At 43.8% G+C, this 19,768-nt stretch overlaps 1 protein-coding gene across 2 annotated transcripts in view; it reads left to right on the top strand.

Annotated features, from left to right (window-relative positions):
• Clstn2 (calsyntenin 2) overlaps positions 1-19,768 on the top strand; it is a 588,979-nt gene that overhangs the window by 545,571 nt on the left and 23,640 nt on the right. For both annotated transcript variants that reach the window (XM_006511334.4, NM_022319.2), the window contains exons 9-10: positions 4,702-4,864; positions 17,946-18,112. In XM_006511334.4, the coding sequence (XP_006511397.1) occupies positions 4,702-4,864; positions 17,946-18,112 (330 nt within the window). The remainder of the gene's footprint in view (positions 1-4,701; positions 4,865-17,945; positions 18,113-19,768) is intronic.

Genomic DNA, 19,768 nt, shown 5'->3' with positions numbered 1-19,768 from the left:
ATAGAAATGACTGAAAGAATTAGACTCCATATGCTGCCAAACTGGTGCCTCCAACAGTGGGAGGGGAAAAAAGAGACTGATTAAAGGAATAAGAGGTTTCTGCGTCATTTGCTTGAAATTTATTCATACCTTCTATGCCCAATGAAATCTTAACATTGCTATGGTATTCACCCGGAATTCTACTTTCTCCCAGCTGGAAAGATCTCTCCATTCTCTGGAACCTTGAAGTGCTCCTCACCTGAGTTACAACACTTGATTCAATCCATATTATATTGGAATATTTTCATAGGTGGGCCCTTAGCTCCCTCTCCCCCCTCTCTCTCCCTCCCTGTTAGGTTGAAAACCCTGAAGGCAAAGAATCTATTCCATAAGGCTCTTTCACCTCAATAGACATAGTAATTGATACAGAAGTTGGCAAATCAGTGTGTCACATACTGAATAGCTGCATTAAAAAATACCTGATTTAATGGAGAAACTAAGCCAGAGCTTCCAACTTGGCCCTAGATGGGTGTCTGAATCAGACTGTCAGGAGCTCTGAAAACAATCTTCTAGCAACATACCCTTCCTAGGTGTGTGTCTCTGGATCTCTAGCCTCTTTTCCACTTACTATCTAAAGAGCAGCTGTGGCCACCTAACATAGAATCACATCTGCAGGGCTTCTGAAAAGGAAGTAGCTTGTCTAGGTCATGCCTTGGGCATCCATTCCACGGGGCATCAAGCCAGTTAGATGCGTCAGTGATTCACACACACAGTTAAGAATTAAAATTCGACTCTCCCCTAAGGAAAGGTCACTTTGCCTAGTTTCCTTGTCTTGGTTGACCTATGTAGCAATACTTCTACTTCTGCTGCCTCCCGGCCCGATCATTTTTCAATTACAGTTTGTCCCAGCCGTTCTAGCTAAGGTCAACGTGGGTCTCTTCCTGATCATAGATCCACATTTATGAAACTCTAATTAGGCATTTCCTTCAGCTGCTGACATAGCTCATTGGGACAAGTCTGCAGCCATAAGCTTGGTATGAACTAAAAGACTGTCTGTATGTCCAATTAAGAGCTCATGAGTACAGTTCTGCTTGTTCCTGTAAACTCTGACTGCTCCTCACATAGGTAGTTGCCTCTGTTTTGATTTGGGAATACATAAATTGCACCATCTTTTGTGACTCATTACAAAAATGAGACAAGATGTGTTCCTTCACAAATGTCTAGGATTTTGCCCTTTTTTGGTGCTTAATATGGCAATGGTGCAATACAGGAGCTTCTCACATTCTGTGGGTAAAAGAATAAAGAGTAACAATTTTTAGCTGGAAAAAATCATGATATGTATCAAGAACCTTGAAAATAGCTATAATATTTGAACCATTAAGTCCCCTTCCAGGAATCTTTCCTAAGGATATAATCAGAATTGAAGACAAATATTTATGCCCAAGAAATTGATTATAGCATCATTTGTAATTGCTGTTATAAAACTAATCTGATAATGAGAGAATAGTTAAGTATGTTATAGAATATCCATATCTACATCACATGGCCACTTACAGTGGGGTTTGTGAAGTTATTATTTTAGTGCCAACATTAACTGATACATGCAAACTCTCAAATCGTTAAAACAGTGTGATCCAAACAGGCTGCTTTCACGGCCGCTGTTTCTTGGGGTTTTATATGAATACTGTAATAGAAATGTTCCCATCTTCAAAGTTGAAAGCATATTATAGGCATATTTGAGGCTGCTAGGAGTCTTGGATGTGCTAATGAGGGTGGAAAAGCCCTTTCACCCCCACTAGGAGACTCAGTTCAGGACAGAGGCTCATTGTGTTATGAGAGGTGTCATGGAAGCTGTCTCTCAATGAAGCACCATTCAGCAAAACTGTAGGAAATGCATCTAGGAGAAACTACAATATTGGGAAGGGCAGTGCTGCTCAGTGCTGCTCTGAAGATGTGAAATGGTCCTGATTTTTCCTTGGCTTATGAAAAAGCTGAATGTTGGGGAATTTAAGAACAGAGGACCGACCATTCTCCTTCATCTTCAGTCATCCCAGGTGTGATAGGATGGACTGAAGCACATGGAAATCAACCTGCCGCATGCACAGGGAAGATGTTTGCTGGCTGGGAGGGTGTGGAGGGACCCAGGTCAGAGACCACCCATAGGCTAGCTACAAGGCCATCCCTGATGCCTGCCTTACTTTCCATGTGTTCAAGAATACTTCACTATCTCCCTGGACCCAGCCAGCAGCTTCCTGATACCTCTTGGACGATCCTCAGGATGTAAACCATTTTCCAGGTAGCTTTTGATGCCTGAGTATCTTAGACTCCAGCTCTGAACAAAGGTGCACTGAGATCCCTTGGGTGGACTTCATGTAAATACTCCCTTGGTTCCCCACTCTTCCAGCATCCCTAGACTCTGTCTTTAAGTTCTCCTGTGTACAGCCCCTATAATCTGGGAGCATCCACTTCAGTCAACCCAAAATCTCAACCTCCAGACAGGGTCTGATCCAAGACATCAATAAAGTGCGGAGTGTAAACCGAGTTGAGGACTCTCACTGAATTCAACAAGACATTGGAGTGAACTGCCTGAACCCTTCCTGTTTGCCTACTGAAGACCCTAAAATAGTCTTCAGGCTTTATCAGACTAACAGGCATCAAAGGGAGTAATTTTCTGAGGCATGAGATGGGACAATATAAAAAAGAACATTAAGGGGAAATTTCTTATTCCAAAATGAAAGGGAAAAGATCATTTAGCAACCCTGTTGGTGTTATCTATTCATGGGAAACAGCACATTTAATCCAGTGCAGGATGGAGGGGGGGGCTTTGAAGCCCTCACCTTGGGGTCACCTTCATGGAGAACTCATCAGCCTCCCCTGCCATCTGCAGCAGGGGTGGTGGAGAGCGGATGATACAGATGACACACACTTCAGAGGATCCCATGTGATGCAGAGGGAACGGAGGACACTAAACACAAAGGAGAAAGCCCGGGGCCTGCACAGAGAGAGGGGAGCACTGTTCACTAGTCCCGCTGCCTTTTCTGGTTCCTGCCTCCCTGCCCATGGTTTTGTTATAAATTGTACAGTGTGCGTCTGGTCTCTTGGGTCAAGAACTGTGACTCCTCCTGTTTCAGTTACTTTTGCACCACTGGAACCGAATACCTACAACAAGGAGAGAGCTGCTTTTGCTCCTTCTTTCTGAGATGTCAGCACTTCACAAGAGAAAGGGAAGGGCAAAACAGAGCCATCCTTAGCTGTCAGGAAAGGACAAAGGAAATGTCCAGGGTGAAATACAGTCCCAAGGATACCCTCCTAGTAACCTCTCCTTCCAACTGGTCCCCGCAACCCGAGCTTTCACCACCTTCTAAAATATGGCCATATAATAAATCCATTAAGGGATTAATTCATTCATTAGATCAAGAGTCCTATAGAGCCATATGGCAATGATCTCTAGAAATGTCCTCATCGATACGATACACCACAGGTATGCTTCATGGATTCTCCCATGTGTTTCTCAACCAAGTGAGGGTGACAGTCAAAATCAGCCATCAGCATCACATCACCCATCTCCCCTGAGATTCTACCAGTCCATTAATGCTGGTCCCCAATCCTGGAAAAAGACAGGACTCCTGAGCATGGCTGGTTGTGAAAGGACATATCTTAAGAGTAGCCAGTTCCCAGTGCAGGCCAGAAGGTTCCATCTGTGGCCCGTCTCTGCCTCCCTAGATACACCAAGATAGAGGAGGGTGGAGTTCTCCTAGGAAATCTGTCTCTCTTGGAGTTAACCTTCCTAGAATTGAAAGGGCTACGCTACATTGGCTTCTCAGATGCTTAACATAGAAACATCGGTATTTGAGGCTCTGATTCCTTGGGGGTTCCTGTTTCTTCCTTTTTCCTCATCTGCCTCTCTAACTCTGAATTCGAACTGCTCTGCTGCTTTCTTCTTTCACTGTCCTTTCTCCTCTTCTCATCTATCTTTACTTTCATTGTGGCACTATTCTTTGTACAGCTCCATGTAACCCAAGACTTAGAAAAAAATGTTTTAAATTACACTTTTTTCTATATTGAAAAAGTAAGTGAAATTTTATTCAAATAAATGTAAGCAGACACTCTAACCTATCCATCAAAAATGTGTAAGCCTAACTAAGTAGGTGTAATTATGTGAACAGAATGTTGTTTCTTCCCATTTTCAAATGTAGTCCACCCTACTTGCCTGAAGGTTCTGCATCCACCCAACTGAGGAATTGCTCCCATATTGAATATGAGTAGCCCTTTCCTTTTCTTGTTGTTAGTTCTAAGCAATACAGCTGAACAATTATTTAAAGAACTTACATTGCATTGGGTATTGTGTGTAAGCTGAAGTTTATTTAAAGTACACAGGAGAATATGCATATGTTATGTACAAATGTAACACCATTTTATAGAAGAAACTTAAGCATCTGCAGATTTTAAACTCAGATTGGTTCCTGGAGCCAGTCCTGTAAACACTGACGGACAGCTGGATTCAGCCGATGATTAGACCTATAGATTCTTCTCATTGTGTCTGATAACCTCGATGTGTAATATAGTCAAAACTATGTTCTTTGAGTCTTTGAGCTAATAATTGTTGGCCCCAAAACATCTTTCTCTCCTTTCAGAATGAGATTTTAAAGGGCTGTTTAGTGATGCATTGTAGATTTAATTTTAAGTGTTGCTTCTCTCTGTGTGTTCTTTTTCCCCCATTAGATTTGTGACAAAGAGTGGCATTACTATGTCATCAATGTGGAGTTCCCTGTGGTTACCCTGTACATGGATGGAGCAACATATGAACCATACCTGGTGACTAATGACTGGCCCATTCATCCATCTCACATAGCCATGCAACTTACTGTCGGCGCCTGTTGGCAAGGTAACCCTGAGTAGAGCCCTCTTTCAACTCTGTGTGCTATCCATGGGAGAGATTGATATAGAAAAAAAAAGGAAGAATGGGTAACATAAAAGCTAGCCAGAAAAAAAAAGTTGCTAGCCCTTCATTAATAAAACTGTACTTAAAATATAAGCATTGATCAAGACACCAGCCCTAAGTAATGGAGCACCGAGCTTGAGAATGGGTTTTTCTTTTACATCAACCTAGACAAATTCGTGTGTTACCAAGGCCATGTATTATTTTGGAATCTTAACTCATTCCAATCTGTAGCTGCATGTAGGAAGGGTGGAACACACAATCTTTGACTGAAATTGTCTCAAGGTTGCTTAGAAACCAAGGATCTCATTATCACTCAAATGTCTAAGCCCCTGGCATCCACATGACCAGAGCTATGCGAAGCAAATTGTCTACAGGCCATGGGGTCATCGCGGCCACTCTCGGGGTATGCTCAGCACTCAGTCCTGAGCCTTGCTTCAGCCCTGTCCCTCACCTCTTAAGACAGAGGCCCTTGGTTGACATCACCCATAATGAAGTCTGTTTCTTCCACTCTCCCTTAATCACGCCTCTCTTCTAACCCCCAAATTCAACCCCATTTCCATTTTGGAAATGGGCAAAGGGGTTTTCAGTGCACACAGCCTTGTATCTCACTCAGCTCAGATGGATTCTGTTTCTTCTTCCCTAAGTACTGAGGGTTCTTTAAAGCCCAGTGAGTGTGACTAGCAGATAAGGAGGATGCTCTCAAGTAGGCATAACAGACTCTGAGGTAAGACCCAGCCTTGTACTGATGGATCCTATGAAGGCTTGAAAGATTTGTAACTTCAGCCGTTCACCACAGGACAGTGAGAAGAGAGGCATACTTAATGAAGCCAGCTCTTAGTATTTACAAAAAAAAATGGTTCCCATATTTCACATGGACATTAAACGTTTGCTCAAGATGATGATGTTGTTCTTGCATATAACTCCTGCACAGACTCCAATATACCTTAAATCTTCTCAATTACATATAGCCCATAATGCAATATAAATACCATGCAAATAGTTGTTATACCATTGTTTAGTAATTTTAAAGGTCTGTTTAGTAATTTTTAAGTCTGTAAATGGGAAGTGCAGGACACAACTTTTAAAGACATATTCTTGAACCACCTGAAGAATATACAAGTGTCAGAGACCAATAGTATAATAATTGGTTCTCTGTGGATCAATTGACTCAGGGGTGACTTGGGAGATACACAAGCCCCAGTGTGCTGGGTACAGAGTGATTTAGGGAAGCTTCATGGGACAAAATATGGAAAGAGGAGCATGCAGTAAACACTGTAGCCATGGAAAGCAAAAGTCAGGGAGCAGATACAGGCAAGTAAAGAACAAGAATAGCTGTTCCTGTGCCAAGACTGCCCACATCATGTATGACATGTTTCACCCAAGGGTTTAAGCCCTGTTAACATTTTACAGGACTTGGGCACAAGAGTCTTTTCAGAATCATAGGTTCCCCCAGGCTACCAGGAGAAGACTGTGCCATATGACAGGGAACCATGAAACCAAAAAAGAGAGAGAAAGGCACTTTGAGGTTGAAAACATTAACCACTGGACATAGCTGTGGTGAAGTGGGAACCATGGTGTGACTCAGTGCCCCAGCCAGATTCCAACAGAGGTATTCTGAGCACACCCTGGGGAAACCCTATAAGAAAAGACATTTGAAGGTACATCCTACTACAGACTTTACCATGATTCGTTCCTGGTTGCCCTCTGAGATCACATCAGGGTTCTTGTCACTCTGATCTGCAACCAGCCTCTACTTACGCAAGCCAGTTACAGCTACTGCTTTCCAGTTATATGCTTGCTGCCCGGGATGGGAAAGCAGTCCCACCAAATCAAAAGTGGCTCTGTAAATAATTAAGATGATGCCTGGATCATTTGGAATAGGCTGGTGTCTTGCTGTGACAGCATGCTCTAATTCTCAGTTAATTAGTTCTTGTGTCTTGGTATTCTTTATCAAGCTCTTGTCTGCTTCAGCATCAGTGTGGGACCCAAGCAAGTACAGTAGCCATCGAGAAGTTGGTCTATACAAATGCTGGTCCTGCAAGCTTTTTACTTTCTATAGCCTCATCATTGTAAAACACAAAAACTGCCTTCCTCTTATGAATGGTTGGATGCTCCTCCAAGAAGCAGCAAAAAGAGAGCAGCCTTGGAGTCAGAAAACCTTGAGTTTGAGTTACATCCCAGCCTCACCCCTTGCTGACTATATTTACACAGGACCCTAATTCCTCTGTGTCTCACAGGATCTTTCGGAGCTACTTGCTTTTTCTTTTCTTCCTAGTTTTCACATATGAGAGAAGATATGATAGCTGTCTGTGTCCGTGTCTGCCTCATTTTTCTTAGCATGATCTCAGTTCTCTCCATTTTCCTGAGAATAGCATAATGTCATTCCTCAATGTCCTAAGTAATATTCTACTCTCTCTCTCTCTCTCTCTCTCTCTCTCTCTCTCTCTCTCTGTGTGTGTGTGTGTGTGTGTGTGTGTGTGTGTGTGTGTGTGTGTTCCTTATATAGTTTACCTGTTAGTGGGCACGTGGATAAGTTCTGTATGTTTATTATTGTAAGTGGTGCTAAAATAAACATAGGTTTGCATGTTTGTGCGCCGATGTCAGTTTCTCCAGATATATATGTGTCAGAGTAGTATATCCTAATGGCAAAGTTTAATTTGCTTTTTCCTGAAGACTGATGTGACGGCGCAATTTTCATACATTTACCAGTCATTTGTAGCGTTTCTTTTGAGTGCTATCTCTTCAGATCATTTGATAATTTTTGGATGAAATTATTTGTTCTTTTGAGTTCTTTATGTATTCTGGATATTGATCTCCTGTCAGATGGATAGCTAGCAAAGGTTTTCTTTTGTGTAGGTTGTCTCTTCATTGTTGGGTTTTTTGTTTGTTTGTTTGGTTGGTTGGTAGGGTTTTGGCGGTGGTGGTGGTGGTGGTGGAGGTGGCAGCAGCAGTGGCTGCACTGGTGGTTTGGTTTGGTTTGTTTTTTTGGTTGGTTGGTTGGATTTTTTTTTCCTTTAGCTGCACAAAAGCTTTTTAATATGATATAATCCCATTTGTCAGTACTGGCTTTTCTTTGCTGGGCTAGCTGACTCATTTTCAGGAAATCAGTGCCTGTGCCAATATCTTGAATATTTGTTATGTTTTCTTCTAGAAGCGTGAAACTTTTGAGCCTTTGATTCGTTTTTTTTTATTTTTTAATGCAGAAAGATCAATAGTAGAAACTCCAGGTTGCAGTTACTCCCAGGAGATGTCTTATTTCCTTAGCACTGTTTGTGGGGCAGGCTGGTCCTCCTCAATTCATGCTCTTGCCATCTGTGCTGGGATAGGTGGCAATAGGTGACTGGGTTTATCTCTGGATCCTATGTCCTCTTCCCTTTTGTCCATGTGTCTGGTTCCATGCCAATTTTGTGCTGTTTTGTTCCCACGCATCTGAAATGATTTGAAACCAAGTATCATGACGATGCTAGGAGCATCTTTGTGCTCCTAAGTTTCCCATCTCTAAGTTATCAAGTAAGAGTAAAGCCCATCTCTTGAGGCTCCATGGGGAACCTGTGTGTGCGTGGCATGTTTTGTGTGAATGGATGTGTCACCTTAACATATTTTCCAGTCTTCCTCCATTTTCCTTTTCTTTTCTTTCATCTAAATCTGACACAATAGGAAATCTACCAGAGACAGGCCTACTCTAACACTGTGGCCCCAAGTCTCCTACGGGTCTCTCCATTCCCTTACTTCCCTCACCTCCCCTAGGACCAGCCCTTATACACAGACTCTGCCTTCCCAAGGCCCATGTATAAGTCAAAAAGAAGAACAGCTGAAGAACAGTTTATCAGGAGAATTTGTGGAAGACAGGGATAGAAAAGCATTCATGAAGTTTGGGGGAACATGGAGAATACTTGAGTACTTTCCCTATGAGAAATGGCAACGCAATAGTACATTTCCCCCAAATCTCCATCTTTAGAATACCGAATGAGTTAGACCACACAAAGAAGGGATGAGAGTAGGAGGCGTGAGGATGCTCAGCTCTCCCCTAGCACTGTAGTGTACATGGCCCAGGAAGGATGGAGGAGAGGATGAAGAAAGAAGTTGAAATTAAGTCTCAGGACACTCTACTGGCGTGTTAAGGAATTTGGATTTCTATGAATTCCTACATTCTTCTGGGAGCCACGTTTCTGTGTGCATAGGACATATCAAAAGCTCTTCCAATGAGATGCAGTGCTGTGAAATTAATGGCCTGTGGAGCAGGCCTCATCTTCATAGTTCTCATCCTCGGCTGTCTGCTTACCTACATAGCACAAAGCTCTGCATAGGCCCCTCTAATTGCCTTGGGCTTGCAAACCTGGGGAGCTTTTCTGGTGCTTCTGAGGTTGGCTAGGGGACTTGTTCTCATTTGTGAAATTTCTGGTTGGGCTTGGACAAAGTGAATAGAAAAGGACTGGATTGACTCTGCGTGTCGGTTTCTCCTGGGAGCTGGCAACAGCGCCATTGCTGGTCTGTGTTCTGCAGACCCAATTAGCCTCCAGTGTCCTGTTAGTGAATTTGAAAGCCATGCAATCAGTGGGACTTCATTTTCGCTGGGATTTTTAAAAGTAATTAAAAAAATGAGACTTCATTTACACTCAAGAAACATTGCCAGTGAGGCCTAGTCCATGCAGCATCGCATAATTGCAAGGAAAGCCTTTGGCTCCTCCATTTACATTAACAAATTCCAAAAAGCATGGCCTTAGCCCTGGCAAGGGCCCACTGGCTGTCACCTTATGATGCATAGCATCATGAGGGTAAAAGAATGTGCAAGCATAAAAGGTGCCGCGGTAAAACTCCGACCCAAAGCACAGGAAGAGGCCAGTCTTATGATTATCTGCTAGATCTAAGATTTTAGATGTCCAGCTACCCATCAGCATTGCCCCTCTGGGAACCAAGCTTCTAATCTATGAACCCAGAGATGAAAAATTCAAAGGACAGCAGGGCACAACATGGTAGATCACTTAAAGACCAAGTCAACTCCTTTTCCTTAGGTTTTTACTCGTAAGGATAAAACTTAGAGTCAATTGAGGTCAAGTACACAGACTATGAAAAATCAGATAGCCACACCCTGGACATCTACTACTACTGATTAACCAGGTCCTGTAGGCTGCTTGTACAGGGAGGTAAGTCAGATGGCTACCAATTCATAACAGTGTCTTAAAGAGTCTTGAGGTTTCTAGAAGATTCTACAGGGTGCGGCAGGCCAGGTCATCTATCCTGTGCTAGACTGTCTCTGACTTCCCTTTTGTGAGTTAGGCATCTGGGGTGGCAGGTGATCTTTTTTTTATCAGGTGGCTGCATGTGTGAAGAGCTATAGAGGCAAACTCAAGCATGTCTCACCCTGTTCCACATCTGATTCCCATTCTCTTTGATGTGTTTCAGCATAGGGGTCCCCACCTGTGGCTCTCTTCTTTGTAACCACTAACCACTAACCCCATCTCTGCCAAGATGTTCTCTTCCAGTGCAGGAAATCCTGGCCTTTCTAGAATATGCAGCCCGATCCCCCATCCCTAAGAATGCTATTGATCTGAGATAGGAAGCCGACTCCTACTCCATCCTGAACCCTGTCCTTGCTGAGTCCTATCCTTCACTTAACAAAACAATGGGAAACAAAGAAGAATGTTTTCTAAAAATACAGGCTGAATGGGGACAGATACAAGACCCTCATTGGCACTTTGAAGTGAAGACAAAGAAAAGAATGGCCTCCAAGGGATCAAAAGGCAGACATAGCCCAAGGGCTGTAAGCAATGGCTTATGAGCCTCAAATGCCCCTGGAGCCCCGTGCAGCCTGAGATTTGTTATTCATTTTCAGGTCTTCCCTCCCCCCACCCCATCCCCTTGCTAGAGTCTAGAATCAGTGCAGACAATTGGACTACATCCCTCCAGTTAATGAGCTTGGTCTAATTTAATACAAATTTCTGTTAATAAAGTCTGTGTTCAAGTTATTCGGTATCCCTCGGGTCTCTCCAATTCTGAAAAGAGAGAGAGAGAGGGAGAGAAGGTACACACTAGCATAGACTGCTTTCTATCCAGGCAGCGTTCCTTCCCTAAGGAATCCGCATGGAACTTCATTCTCACAAGATGCCCCTTCTACAAGGAGGCCAAGGTAAGATTTAGGAAGCAGCACAAACCACTCTGACTCCTAGCCCCCATGTGATCATTGCTGACATGCACTATGCACTATGCACTATGCACTATGCTGAGCACCTTAGGTGGGCTCTGCTATAGACAGCTCAACAACATGTAGCCTGAGGATAATCCACACCCCACTCTGTATCTGGCCAGGGGCAACATAGCACCTGGACCTGAATATGGAGAAGTACTACCAGAACTAGATAACCACCGTCAAAGAAGACTCTAGAGGCTGCTAGAATCTGGGGCAAATCAGTTCCCAGATGTGCCTGACATTATCTCAGAGTCCTGATGAGGTCCAGCTGAGACCTAAAGATGACTTCAGAGCCATCGGGCATCAGGCTGTCACAGGAAAAGGCGAGGCTCCAGTGAGTGGAAGGGAACTCTACACCCTTGCCACCACTGACATTTCTGCCACTCGAGACTCTCAATTTCTTTGTCTGGAGAGTGAAATCAATATTGTGGATGACACATGAGCAACCTTGTGACTCCATCAATTTAGGTCCTCGGTTTCAGGGGTCTGACTTTTGGTGTCAATACTAAGTCATATATTTTATTCTCTATGGTGTCATTTAAATGTTTACTGTGAAAGCAAGTGAAGAGTACACTTCAGGTTTGTTTTTTTTTTTTTTCCGTTTAGAAAAAAAAGGTTTAAAAAAAGCTTGATGAGAATGTGTCATGGCCAGCTCTGATGACAGATCATTTTTCTTTGCAAGTCACCTGCAACTTATAGCTCTGTGAACCCCCTTTGGGGTTATATGCACATAGCTTGAAAGCTGCAGCTTGTGAGGGTCTATTACACACTTCACTTAGTCTTTGCATTCCATGGGTGTCTCCATCACTGAAATGAGGAAAAAGGGAGAAAGCAAGATTTCAGACAGTCTGGCCATTTGCATTGCTCAAAATTGATAGTTGACCATCCGTGAAATTGCGTTCATTGAGGGGCATCCCCATCCACAAGCCTTGCAAAGAGCAGTGTTCGATTCAAGCAAAAGAAAGCACGGCCTTCTCTCTTCCCCATGTATTTCTTAGACTAAACAGCAGAGGGAAAGACGAAAGGATAGGCAGTAGCTTCCTGAATACCTTTGTATAAGATGGAGACTTGGACGTGGTGCCTTCACCTTACATAGCTCGTCTATCTTCAGTTTCTCTTACAGCTGTATTTACAGCGAATAGACCCCACCTCTCAAAAGACAAAGCTGGGACAATGGGTGGTGGATATTCAGCTCTTCGTTCACATTAAATTAAATGCTCTGTTTCAGAATAGGACTGGCTGCATCAGATCATGGATCCCAAATAACACTGCCCTTCAGTATCTGTGGGTGCTTGGTGCCCAGATGCTATACAGGCATGCAACATTAGAGACACTCAGCTTCCTCGTATAAAGTGGTAGAGGAGTATTTTGCATAAAAATAACAAAAACCTCCCCGTATACTTCAAATTAACTCTGGATTATTTGTAAGACCTAATGTGGTAGAAATGCTCAGTGATGGTTCTTACTGCTTGCAGAATAATGATAAGGAAAAGACCTGTCTGTGTTTAGTCTTACTTAGATGGTTTCGGTCTGTGGCTGCTTAAGTCAGTGGAAGCCAAACCACAGATTTGGAGGGACCAGCTGTTTGGCTGGATTTCAAAACAACTGGCTTTCCCAGAACTCTTCATCCCAGCCCTGGGAATTGCTCCTGAAGCTAGTTAGTGTCTGCAGAAGCCAGCATAACTGTGTACTCGGTGCCAGCACCGTATCGGTCTCAAACTGCGCCCCTCCGGTAAGTCTTCCTTGGACCTTTTCAGCCACATCTAATTAGATGATGTGCAGAGAGAAGGATAGGTCAAGGTTGAATCTTAGCTTTACTTGGTCCTGGCCACATGACCTTGGAAAAGCTATCAAACCCTGTCTGCAAACTTCCCTTATAGAAAGAGTTGCCCATGTATCAGGCCACACTCTCAACTCACAAAGAAGAAATGGTTTTTTCCATACCCATCTTTGTTTCATTTCAAGCTTCAGTCCATGTGAGTGAGAGAGCTTTAACCTCCCCAGGTTTGGCATGTTTTTCCATTTCCTTGGGTAATGGCTGGTTGATTCTGGAGGTGAGAATATAGAGTTGTAGGGTAATGTGGGACTGGTCACCTTTCCGTGTGGTTATTCATTGAAATGATGTTCCTCTCCATCCTTTGGTCCTCAGTCACTAATGGTCTTTTAGGATTGATAGCTGTCTTGGCATTTCCTTGCTTTCTTTGGGGCTACATCAATACTGGTGGTGTTTCTTTTGTTCTCTCTGTGTGTCCCTCCATGGACAGCCTACCTAGCAAAATACAGATATCACATATCCTGCTGGGGCTCAGCCCCCAAAGCAGCTGTATGTGATTCCATTCTGTAATTTATTCTCTCCATTTCCCCAACCTACCTCTCCTGGAAGAAACCAGAGTCTCTCCCTCTGTGCCTCCCAAAGGTGGACCACTGTCAGGTCTTTCTCAACCTTTGAAGGGTAGATGCCTCTGCAGCCCACACTTGGACAGCTACTCAGCTTAGGGGTCTTCTACAGCCATTCCTGTGACAAGGCTTGACTCATGCATAAATGAAAGCAAGATGGAAGAAATAGCCAATAAAAATATAAGGAACTCCAAGATCTCGTAAGATCTCCAAGATTGCCTCATCCTTAATGATTAATGAAACAGCTTATGAAAGAACCTGATGGATTTCAAGGACATATTGGTAGCTATTTAGCTATTTTTTTTCCTCTCTGACCTAGTAGACATGTTGTTTAGAAATTGATCATATGCTGACTTAAAATTACAGATTATCTTAGAACATCTAATTCTTATATTTTAAATTATCCTGGTATTTCTACTCAATATAAATTCTAAATATCTCAGCCCACAATGTACAATTATATAAACCTAAAACTAGGCAGGCAGGAAATGTTTTAGAAATGCTTATCCAAAATCATGGATAGGAATCCAAAGTCATATCTGGAAACAAAGATTTGAGGTTTTTTGTTGTTGTTATCTTAAAATGATTCATGACCGTGTTTATTCTAAATTTTGACAGAGGAGCTGTGCGATCCATGTGGACATCTTCAATATTAAGAAGAGAAACTTTTCAGTGTGTCTATTATTTTTAATATCTAGTACTGGGTAAAATGTATTTCAAATTTTCTTCATGTCTCCCATTGCTCACTAAAGCTATTTCCTAGAAACTTCTGACTCATAAACAGTGTATATCTCAGATCTTGGATTCTTAAGTTGAAAATATAGAACGTGATACCTTGGTAACCAAGCCAGCCAGTCACAGCCATTGGCCTTTGAGATGGAGACTCTAAGAAAGATGATAAGGAAGGCTAGATGATAGAGAATGTACTTGGAGTGTAGAGACATACACTTTACAACTTCAAGCCTAAGTTTTATTAATATGGAGGCTATCTTATTTAGGGTTTTATTGCTGTGAAGAGACACCATGACTATAGCAACTCTTAGAAAAGAAACTATTTAATTGGGGCTGGCTTATGGTTCTGAGGTTTAGTCTCTTATCATGGCAGGAAGCATGGTAGCACACAGACAGACACAGTGCTGGAGAGGTAGCTGAGAGTTCTACATCTGGAAGGGCAGGCAGAAGAAAGAGAACAATGAGCCACTGGCCTGGCTTGAGTATCTGAGACCTCAAAACCTGTCCCCAGTGACAGTTTTTCTCTAACAAAGCCACATTTACTCTAGCCAAGCTTCACGTACTATGGCAAAGCCACACCTCCTAGTAGTGTAACTCCCTCTGGGCATGTAGGGGCATTTTCTTTCAAACCACCATAGGTGCCTATATGAGTGCCAGTCTCCCAGGGGGTTCATGAAGACTCAAGGAGATGTCATATGTGGAGACTTCACATGGTATTGGGACACAGGTCATGCCTAGGCAGTGATGCTCACTGACTCTGCTGCTCAAAGGTAGAGACAATTGTGGGCAGGAATTAGATGTGTATCTGGATAGCACCTCCATCATTCATGCTCAGGCCTTCATCCTCTTCTCTATAGGTCAATAAAAGATATCCAGATATCCAGTCCCAGGATTAAAAGACAGACATAGTGTCACTATGACAAATACTAAAAAATAAAAATATTTACATGGGGACAGATTTATCTTGTCCCATGCTTCAGAGCCTCCAGGCCCTGATCAAGCTGCCCAGTCGTTTCCAGGCCATGGTGAAGCAGAACTTCCTAATGGAGTAGAGTTGTTCCTAAGACATCCAGGGAACAGAGAAGAGTGATCTGCATCTTCCAACGAGGCCTCACCCTCCACAGTTCTGCCAACTCCCAACAGTCTACTCATATATTAAATCCCTCAGGGGTTTATGATTTCCTTAGAGTCCTCATGATCTAATCACTTTCTAAAGCTCACTATCTAAACACAAGGGACCAACCCCTCAATATGGGAGCCTCTTTTGAGGGGTTCTTGGCATCTAAGCCATACCACTAGGGCATGAACATGTAAGTGTTATGGAAGAGCACTTTATCCACAAGGAATCGTCTAGATCAGAAAACAACAAATTGTCCTCCCATGGCCAGGGCTACTTCAGGCCATTCCTCAAAGCCACAGTTATTTTGGAATTCCCTGTGAACCCAGCAGTAAACAAAAGACTTGTCTTAGATTCAAAGCAAAGAATCCTTACATGACAAGAAAACCACCCATGGGGTAAAATGGTTTAACACATAAAGACAGATTGTTTCTGAAGCCGAGGATATCCCGAAGCACAGCCATGGAGATACATCTGGGTCCTACTTGATCCCAAAGTAGCTCTTCTAGCTCTGCCCCACATTTTGCATTGTCCTTACCATCCCAATCTAATGGGGCTTATGCAGCTGTGACTTCTCTATAAAAAGACAACAAGAGTTCATTGAAAACCTTCTGGGAGAAAAAAAATAGAAGCTTTTATGTGTAAGCCACCAGTCATCATCTCTCATGATGGTAGCCTAAATTTGGGTCCATGCGTATTCTGGAACCATAATTATAGCTTTTTGAATGCCAGGTACTGATTGGCTTCATTTTGGTACTTGGCCCCAGACCCATCCCTGAATCCATCACTGGAGCAACGATGGTATAATAAAATTTGCTTAGACTCTATCCCTGAAGTCAATCCATGCCCAAGGCCTCAGGGCTGCCTTAGCAAGAAGAAAAGGGTGAGAGAGAGCCAGAGTGCCCATGATGACTCTGATGGGATGCAGCGTCTCCTCCAATTCAACAGGCAATTATAAAGTGTCTGCTGTGTGCCAGGCAGAGTATAGCATGCCAAGAGGACACGAGAGGCCAAGTGTTCTTGAGAAGAATAAATGAGTCAACTTATGCACAGTGTCTGGTGCACCCTCAGCCCCTAATACTTACTTGCTCAGTATTGTCTTCATTAAAATGAATAATGCATGAGTGATCCTTGCTATCCAGGAAAGAGAAGCTTAAACTAATAAATTATAGCAGCTTGCAAAGAGCAAGCCTGCGGGTAGCATCAAGGAGAGAGATTGCATAAGGAGTATGCAAAAGGACCAATGTGGAGAAGCTCGCTGCTCAGTGCTGCTCAGTGCTTCTTAACCTTGCCTTCCCATCTGCTTTACCCAAGAAGCTTTTAAAACTCATACCAATTAAATAAAAATCTCTAGGGGAGTCAGACCGAGTACTAGGCACCAGTTTATCTTCTTTAAAGATTTGCCGGTGGTTAAAATAATAACCGTTTAAGCTACGGAAGACAACACATACATGTAAACAATTTACCAGCAATGCCAGGTGGAAGAGGCTGCAATAAAACCAACGAACAGTGATCCAAGCCCCAAGCCTGGAGCACAGTGGGACTCAGGGCTGGGACAGGGCCTAGGAAGCAGGGACTCAATAAAGTTTGAGGAAGCAGCATGGACAGGGAATCTAAGAGACCTTGAAAAAATGGTGAAATCTGCCTAATCTGGGGGGACAGGGAGGACAGGGTGGGGGTGAACAAATGTAAGAGCAACAGGTGTGAGGGTGACCCCAGGCAAGCCCATATCTAGGCAGTATAAAGAGCCATGTTACGGTAAGTTGGCAAGGGTGATTGAATAGGGAGAGTTCCGTAATTTCAATAGGAAAGCAGAAAGAAATGGGGTATCAAAGGATTTGAAGGCATTCCAAACACACTAAGAAACATAAGAACTGTGTGCCAAAGGAGCATCCACTACCCAGGGGACTTTGCTGGCACACCCCAGCAACAAGGGTACCACAGTGCCACTTGCTGGGAAGGTGCCCTTTGGGGACCTGGGGAAGCCACTCACAAGCAAGCATAGTCTGTTCTCAAGCCTCAGGCAACGTCAAGCACAGAAGTGGCAGGCGCTGCTGTGCAGAGTGAGACAACCTACCAGAGCTAGCAGGCACAAAGGTGTCCTGTGAGGCATGGGGCTCAAGGAGTTTTCAGAACGTTCCCTTTTAGCTATCATGATGGGGCTCTGGTCCATCTTCCCTCCACATCCTATTTCCTTTTTGAATGAAAAAAAAAATCAAGCAAGAACCAGGCTAGATCTGTCCATGTAATCCTCCCAAAGATGTAGGAGGGCGGCTGTAAATAAAAAGATACCAGGAAAGGCTATCTGGGTGAGATGGGCTATAAGCAGACCTCAAGGGAAGCCTGGCTTGGAGACCAGGAAGGAGATGGGAGTGACTTCTACTGAGGCTGCAATATGAGCATTTGGAACCATATGTGGGCATGGTCGGAGACCCAAGCTCCCCCAGTGCTCATCACACATGCGTGAATGTGCATACACACCACACACACACACACACACACACACACACACACACACACACACACACACACACACGGTCCTGCCTACCTAGAATCCTCAAGGCAGATGACAATATTTCTTGTTCTTACAGGAGGCGAAGTGGCCAAACCACGGTTTGCACAATTTTTCCATGGCAGCCTTGCCAGTCTCACAATCCGTCCTGGCAAAATGGAAAGCCAGAAGGTGATTTCTTGTTTGCAGGCCTGCAAAGAAGGGCTGGATATTAATTCCTTGGAAAGCCTTGGGCGAGGGATAAAGGTAAGGAAGGCACCAGTACTCTCTCTCACCACTGACTTACGAGTTGAAGGCTAACCAAGACCTAAGCATGCCAGGAAATAGTTATTCCCAGAGAAGCCTCACAGAATTGGTGCCTCAGTTTAGGTGTGGCCACACTTTAACAGGGAACTGGTAGTGACCATGACTTCCAGAACGGGCTTCTGATGTCAGCTCCTGAGACTTCTAGATCGGGTGCTTTGGAATAGACAATTGAAGCCATCCCATGTCTGCCTGGAGGGAGGTATGAAGCTTCATTTGTCTGTAGATTGGTTGGTTGCTTTGCTATTCATTTGCCTAAAGGCACTAAAGTGGCACGCAAGAATACATCCCAGAAACATAAAAAGTAAACAAAAACATTACGACTCCAAAATGAGGAAAGAAAGAGAAGACAGACATGAGGTAGAATTGGAAAACAGATATGACAGCCACCAGGTCTTACATTGTTAAAGTGAAACCAATTCCCCCTCCAAGCAATATCTGGAAGTCAGGAGAAACATGAAAAGATTTGTGATTTTTATTGCTTGTGTGAAACAAAAATATACAAGTGACTTGGGAAATCAGAGCTGTGTCCTTAGGAAAATATCTCCTGGGAGGCAGGAGGAGAGGCAGCTATGGCCCCAGCAAGCTTCTCTGCCCCAGGCACAGTTACCCTCTGTCCTCACGGGGCTATAAGAAGCTCTTGCTGGTCCTATACCCCTGAATAAAGAAAGCATCAGTCCCATATAAGGCCCCCATGTGAGAAGGGAAGTCCCAAATCACTTTATGGAAGTCAGGATGTCCCACCCTCTGTATCCTGAAGACCAGGACAGCTCCTCGGGTCCCCAGAATCCATAGTTGTTTCTCCCTTGGCCATTTCCCAAAGGACAGTAACGACATCAGAGGACTGTCACCTGATGCCCATCTGTACCCAGTCTGCCATGGCTCTGCCTTGCCATCCTACCATGGGGTTGCATTTCCTAGCCAGCAGCTCACTTTCCAGCAGAACCTGCTCCTAACAGGATCCTGATGCTAGAAGATTCTGGCCCTGGGTATCCAAGCAGTGCTTGCTGGTCTGAGCACCTATGATGTTCGTTAAAATCCACCTCAGCAAACATCATGTCTTGGGTATAGAAAGGGTACTAGTAGTATCCTAGAGACAAGAACAATTCCTCAGGTTCCTAGAGGTGGATGCTCTTGGCTTGTTGTCCTCAGATAACTCAGTGGCCCTACTGGTGAATAAACCTGCTTGGGGACCTGATACTTGACAGTGAGCACTGACAATTCGTGAAAGCCTCTGAGAGGCAGGTACTGCTTGTCCTAAAGGCTTTATGACCATTATTCTTCTCAAGACCACTTCCCATTGACAAAACTGCCATGAGGTTCTCAGTGAGGTACTGAGAACTGAAGGATAAAGGATGCACAAGAAACCCTTAGGTTAGTAACGGTCTGAGCAAGAATTGGAATCTAGGCAGTCCCACTTCAGAGCTCCCAATTCAGGGTTAATGGCCTCCAGGGAAGGCTCCCAGAGGAGAGAATGTGTCAGAACAGGCAGGGCTGTACCTGGGGAAAGAAGGGGATTGGAGAGGCCAAGCAGACTTGGGAATCTGAACGCTAGCAAAGGAGCCTTGCAGAAAGGCACAGGAACCTCAAGGCCAGTCT

Source organism: Mus musculus, chromosome 9, assembly GCF_000001635.26.
Source record: "Mus musculus strain C57BL/6J chromosome 9, GRCm38.p6 C57BL/6J".
In the NCBI taxonomy this organism is placed as follows: Eukaryota; Metazoa; Chordata; class Mammalia; order Rodentia; family Muridae; genus Mus; species Mus musculus.
This window is presented reverse-complemented; position numbering and strand designations above follow the sequence as displayed.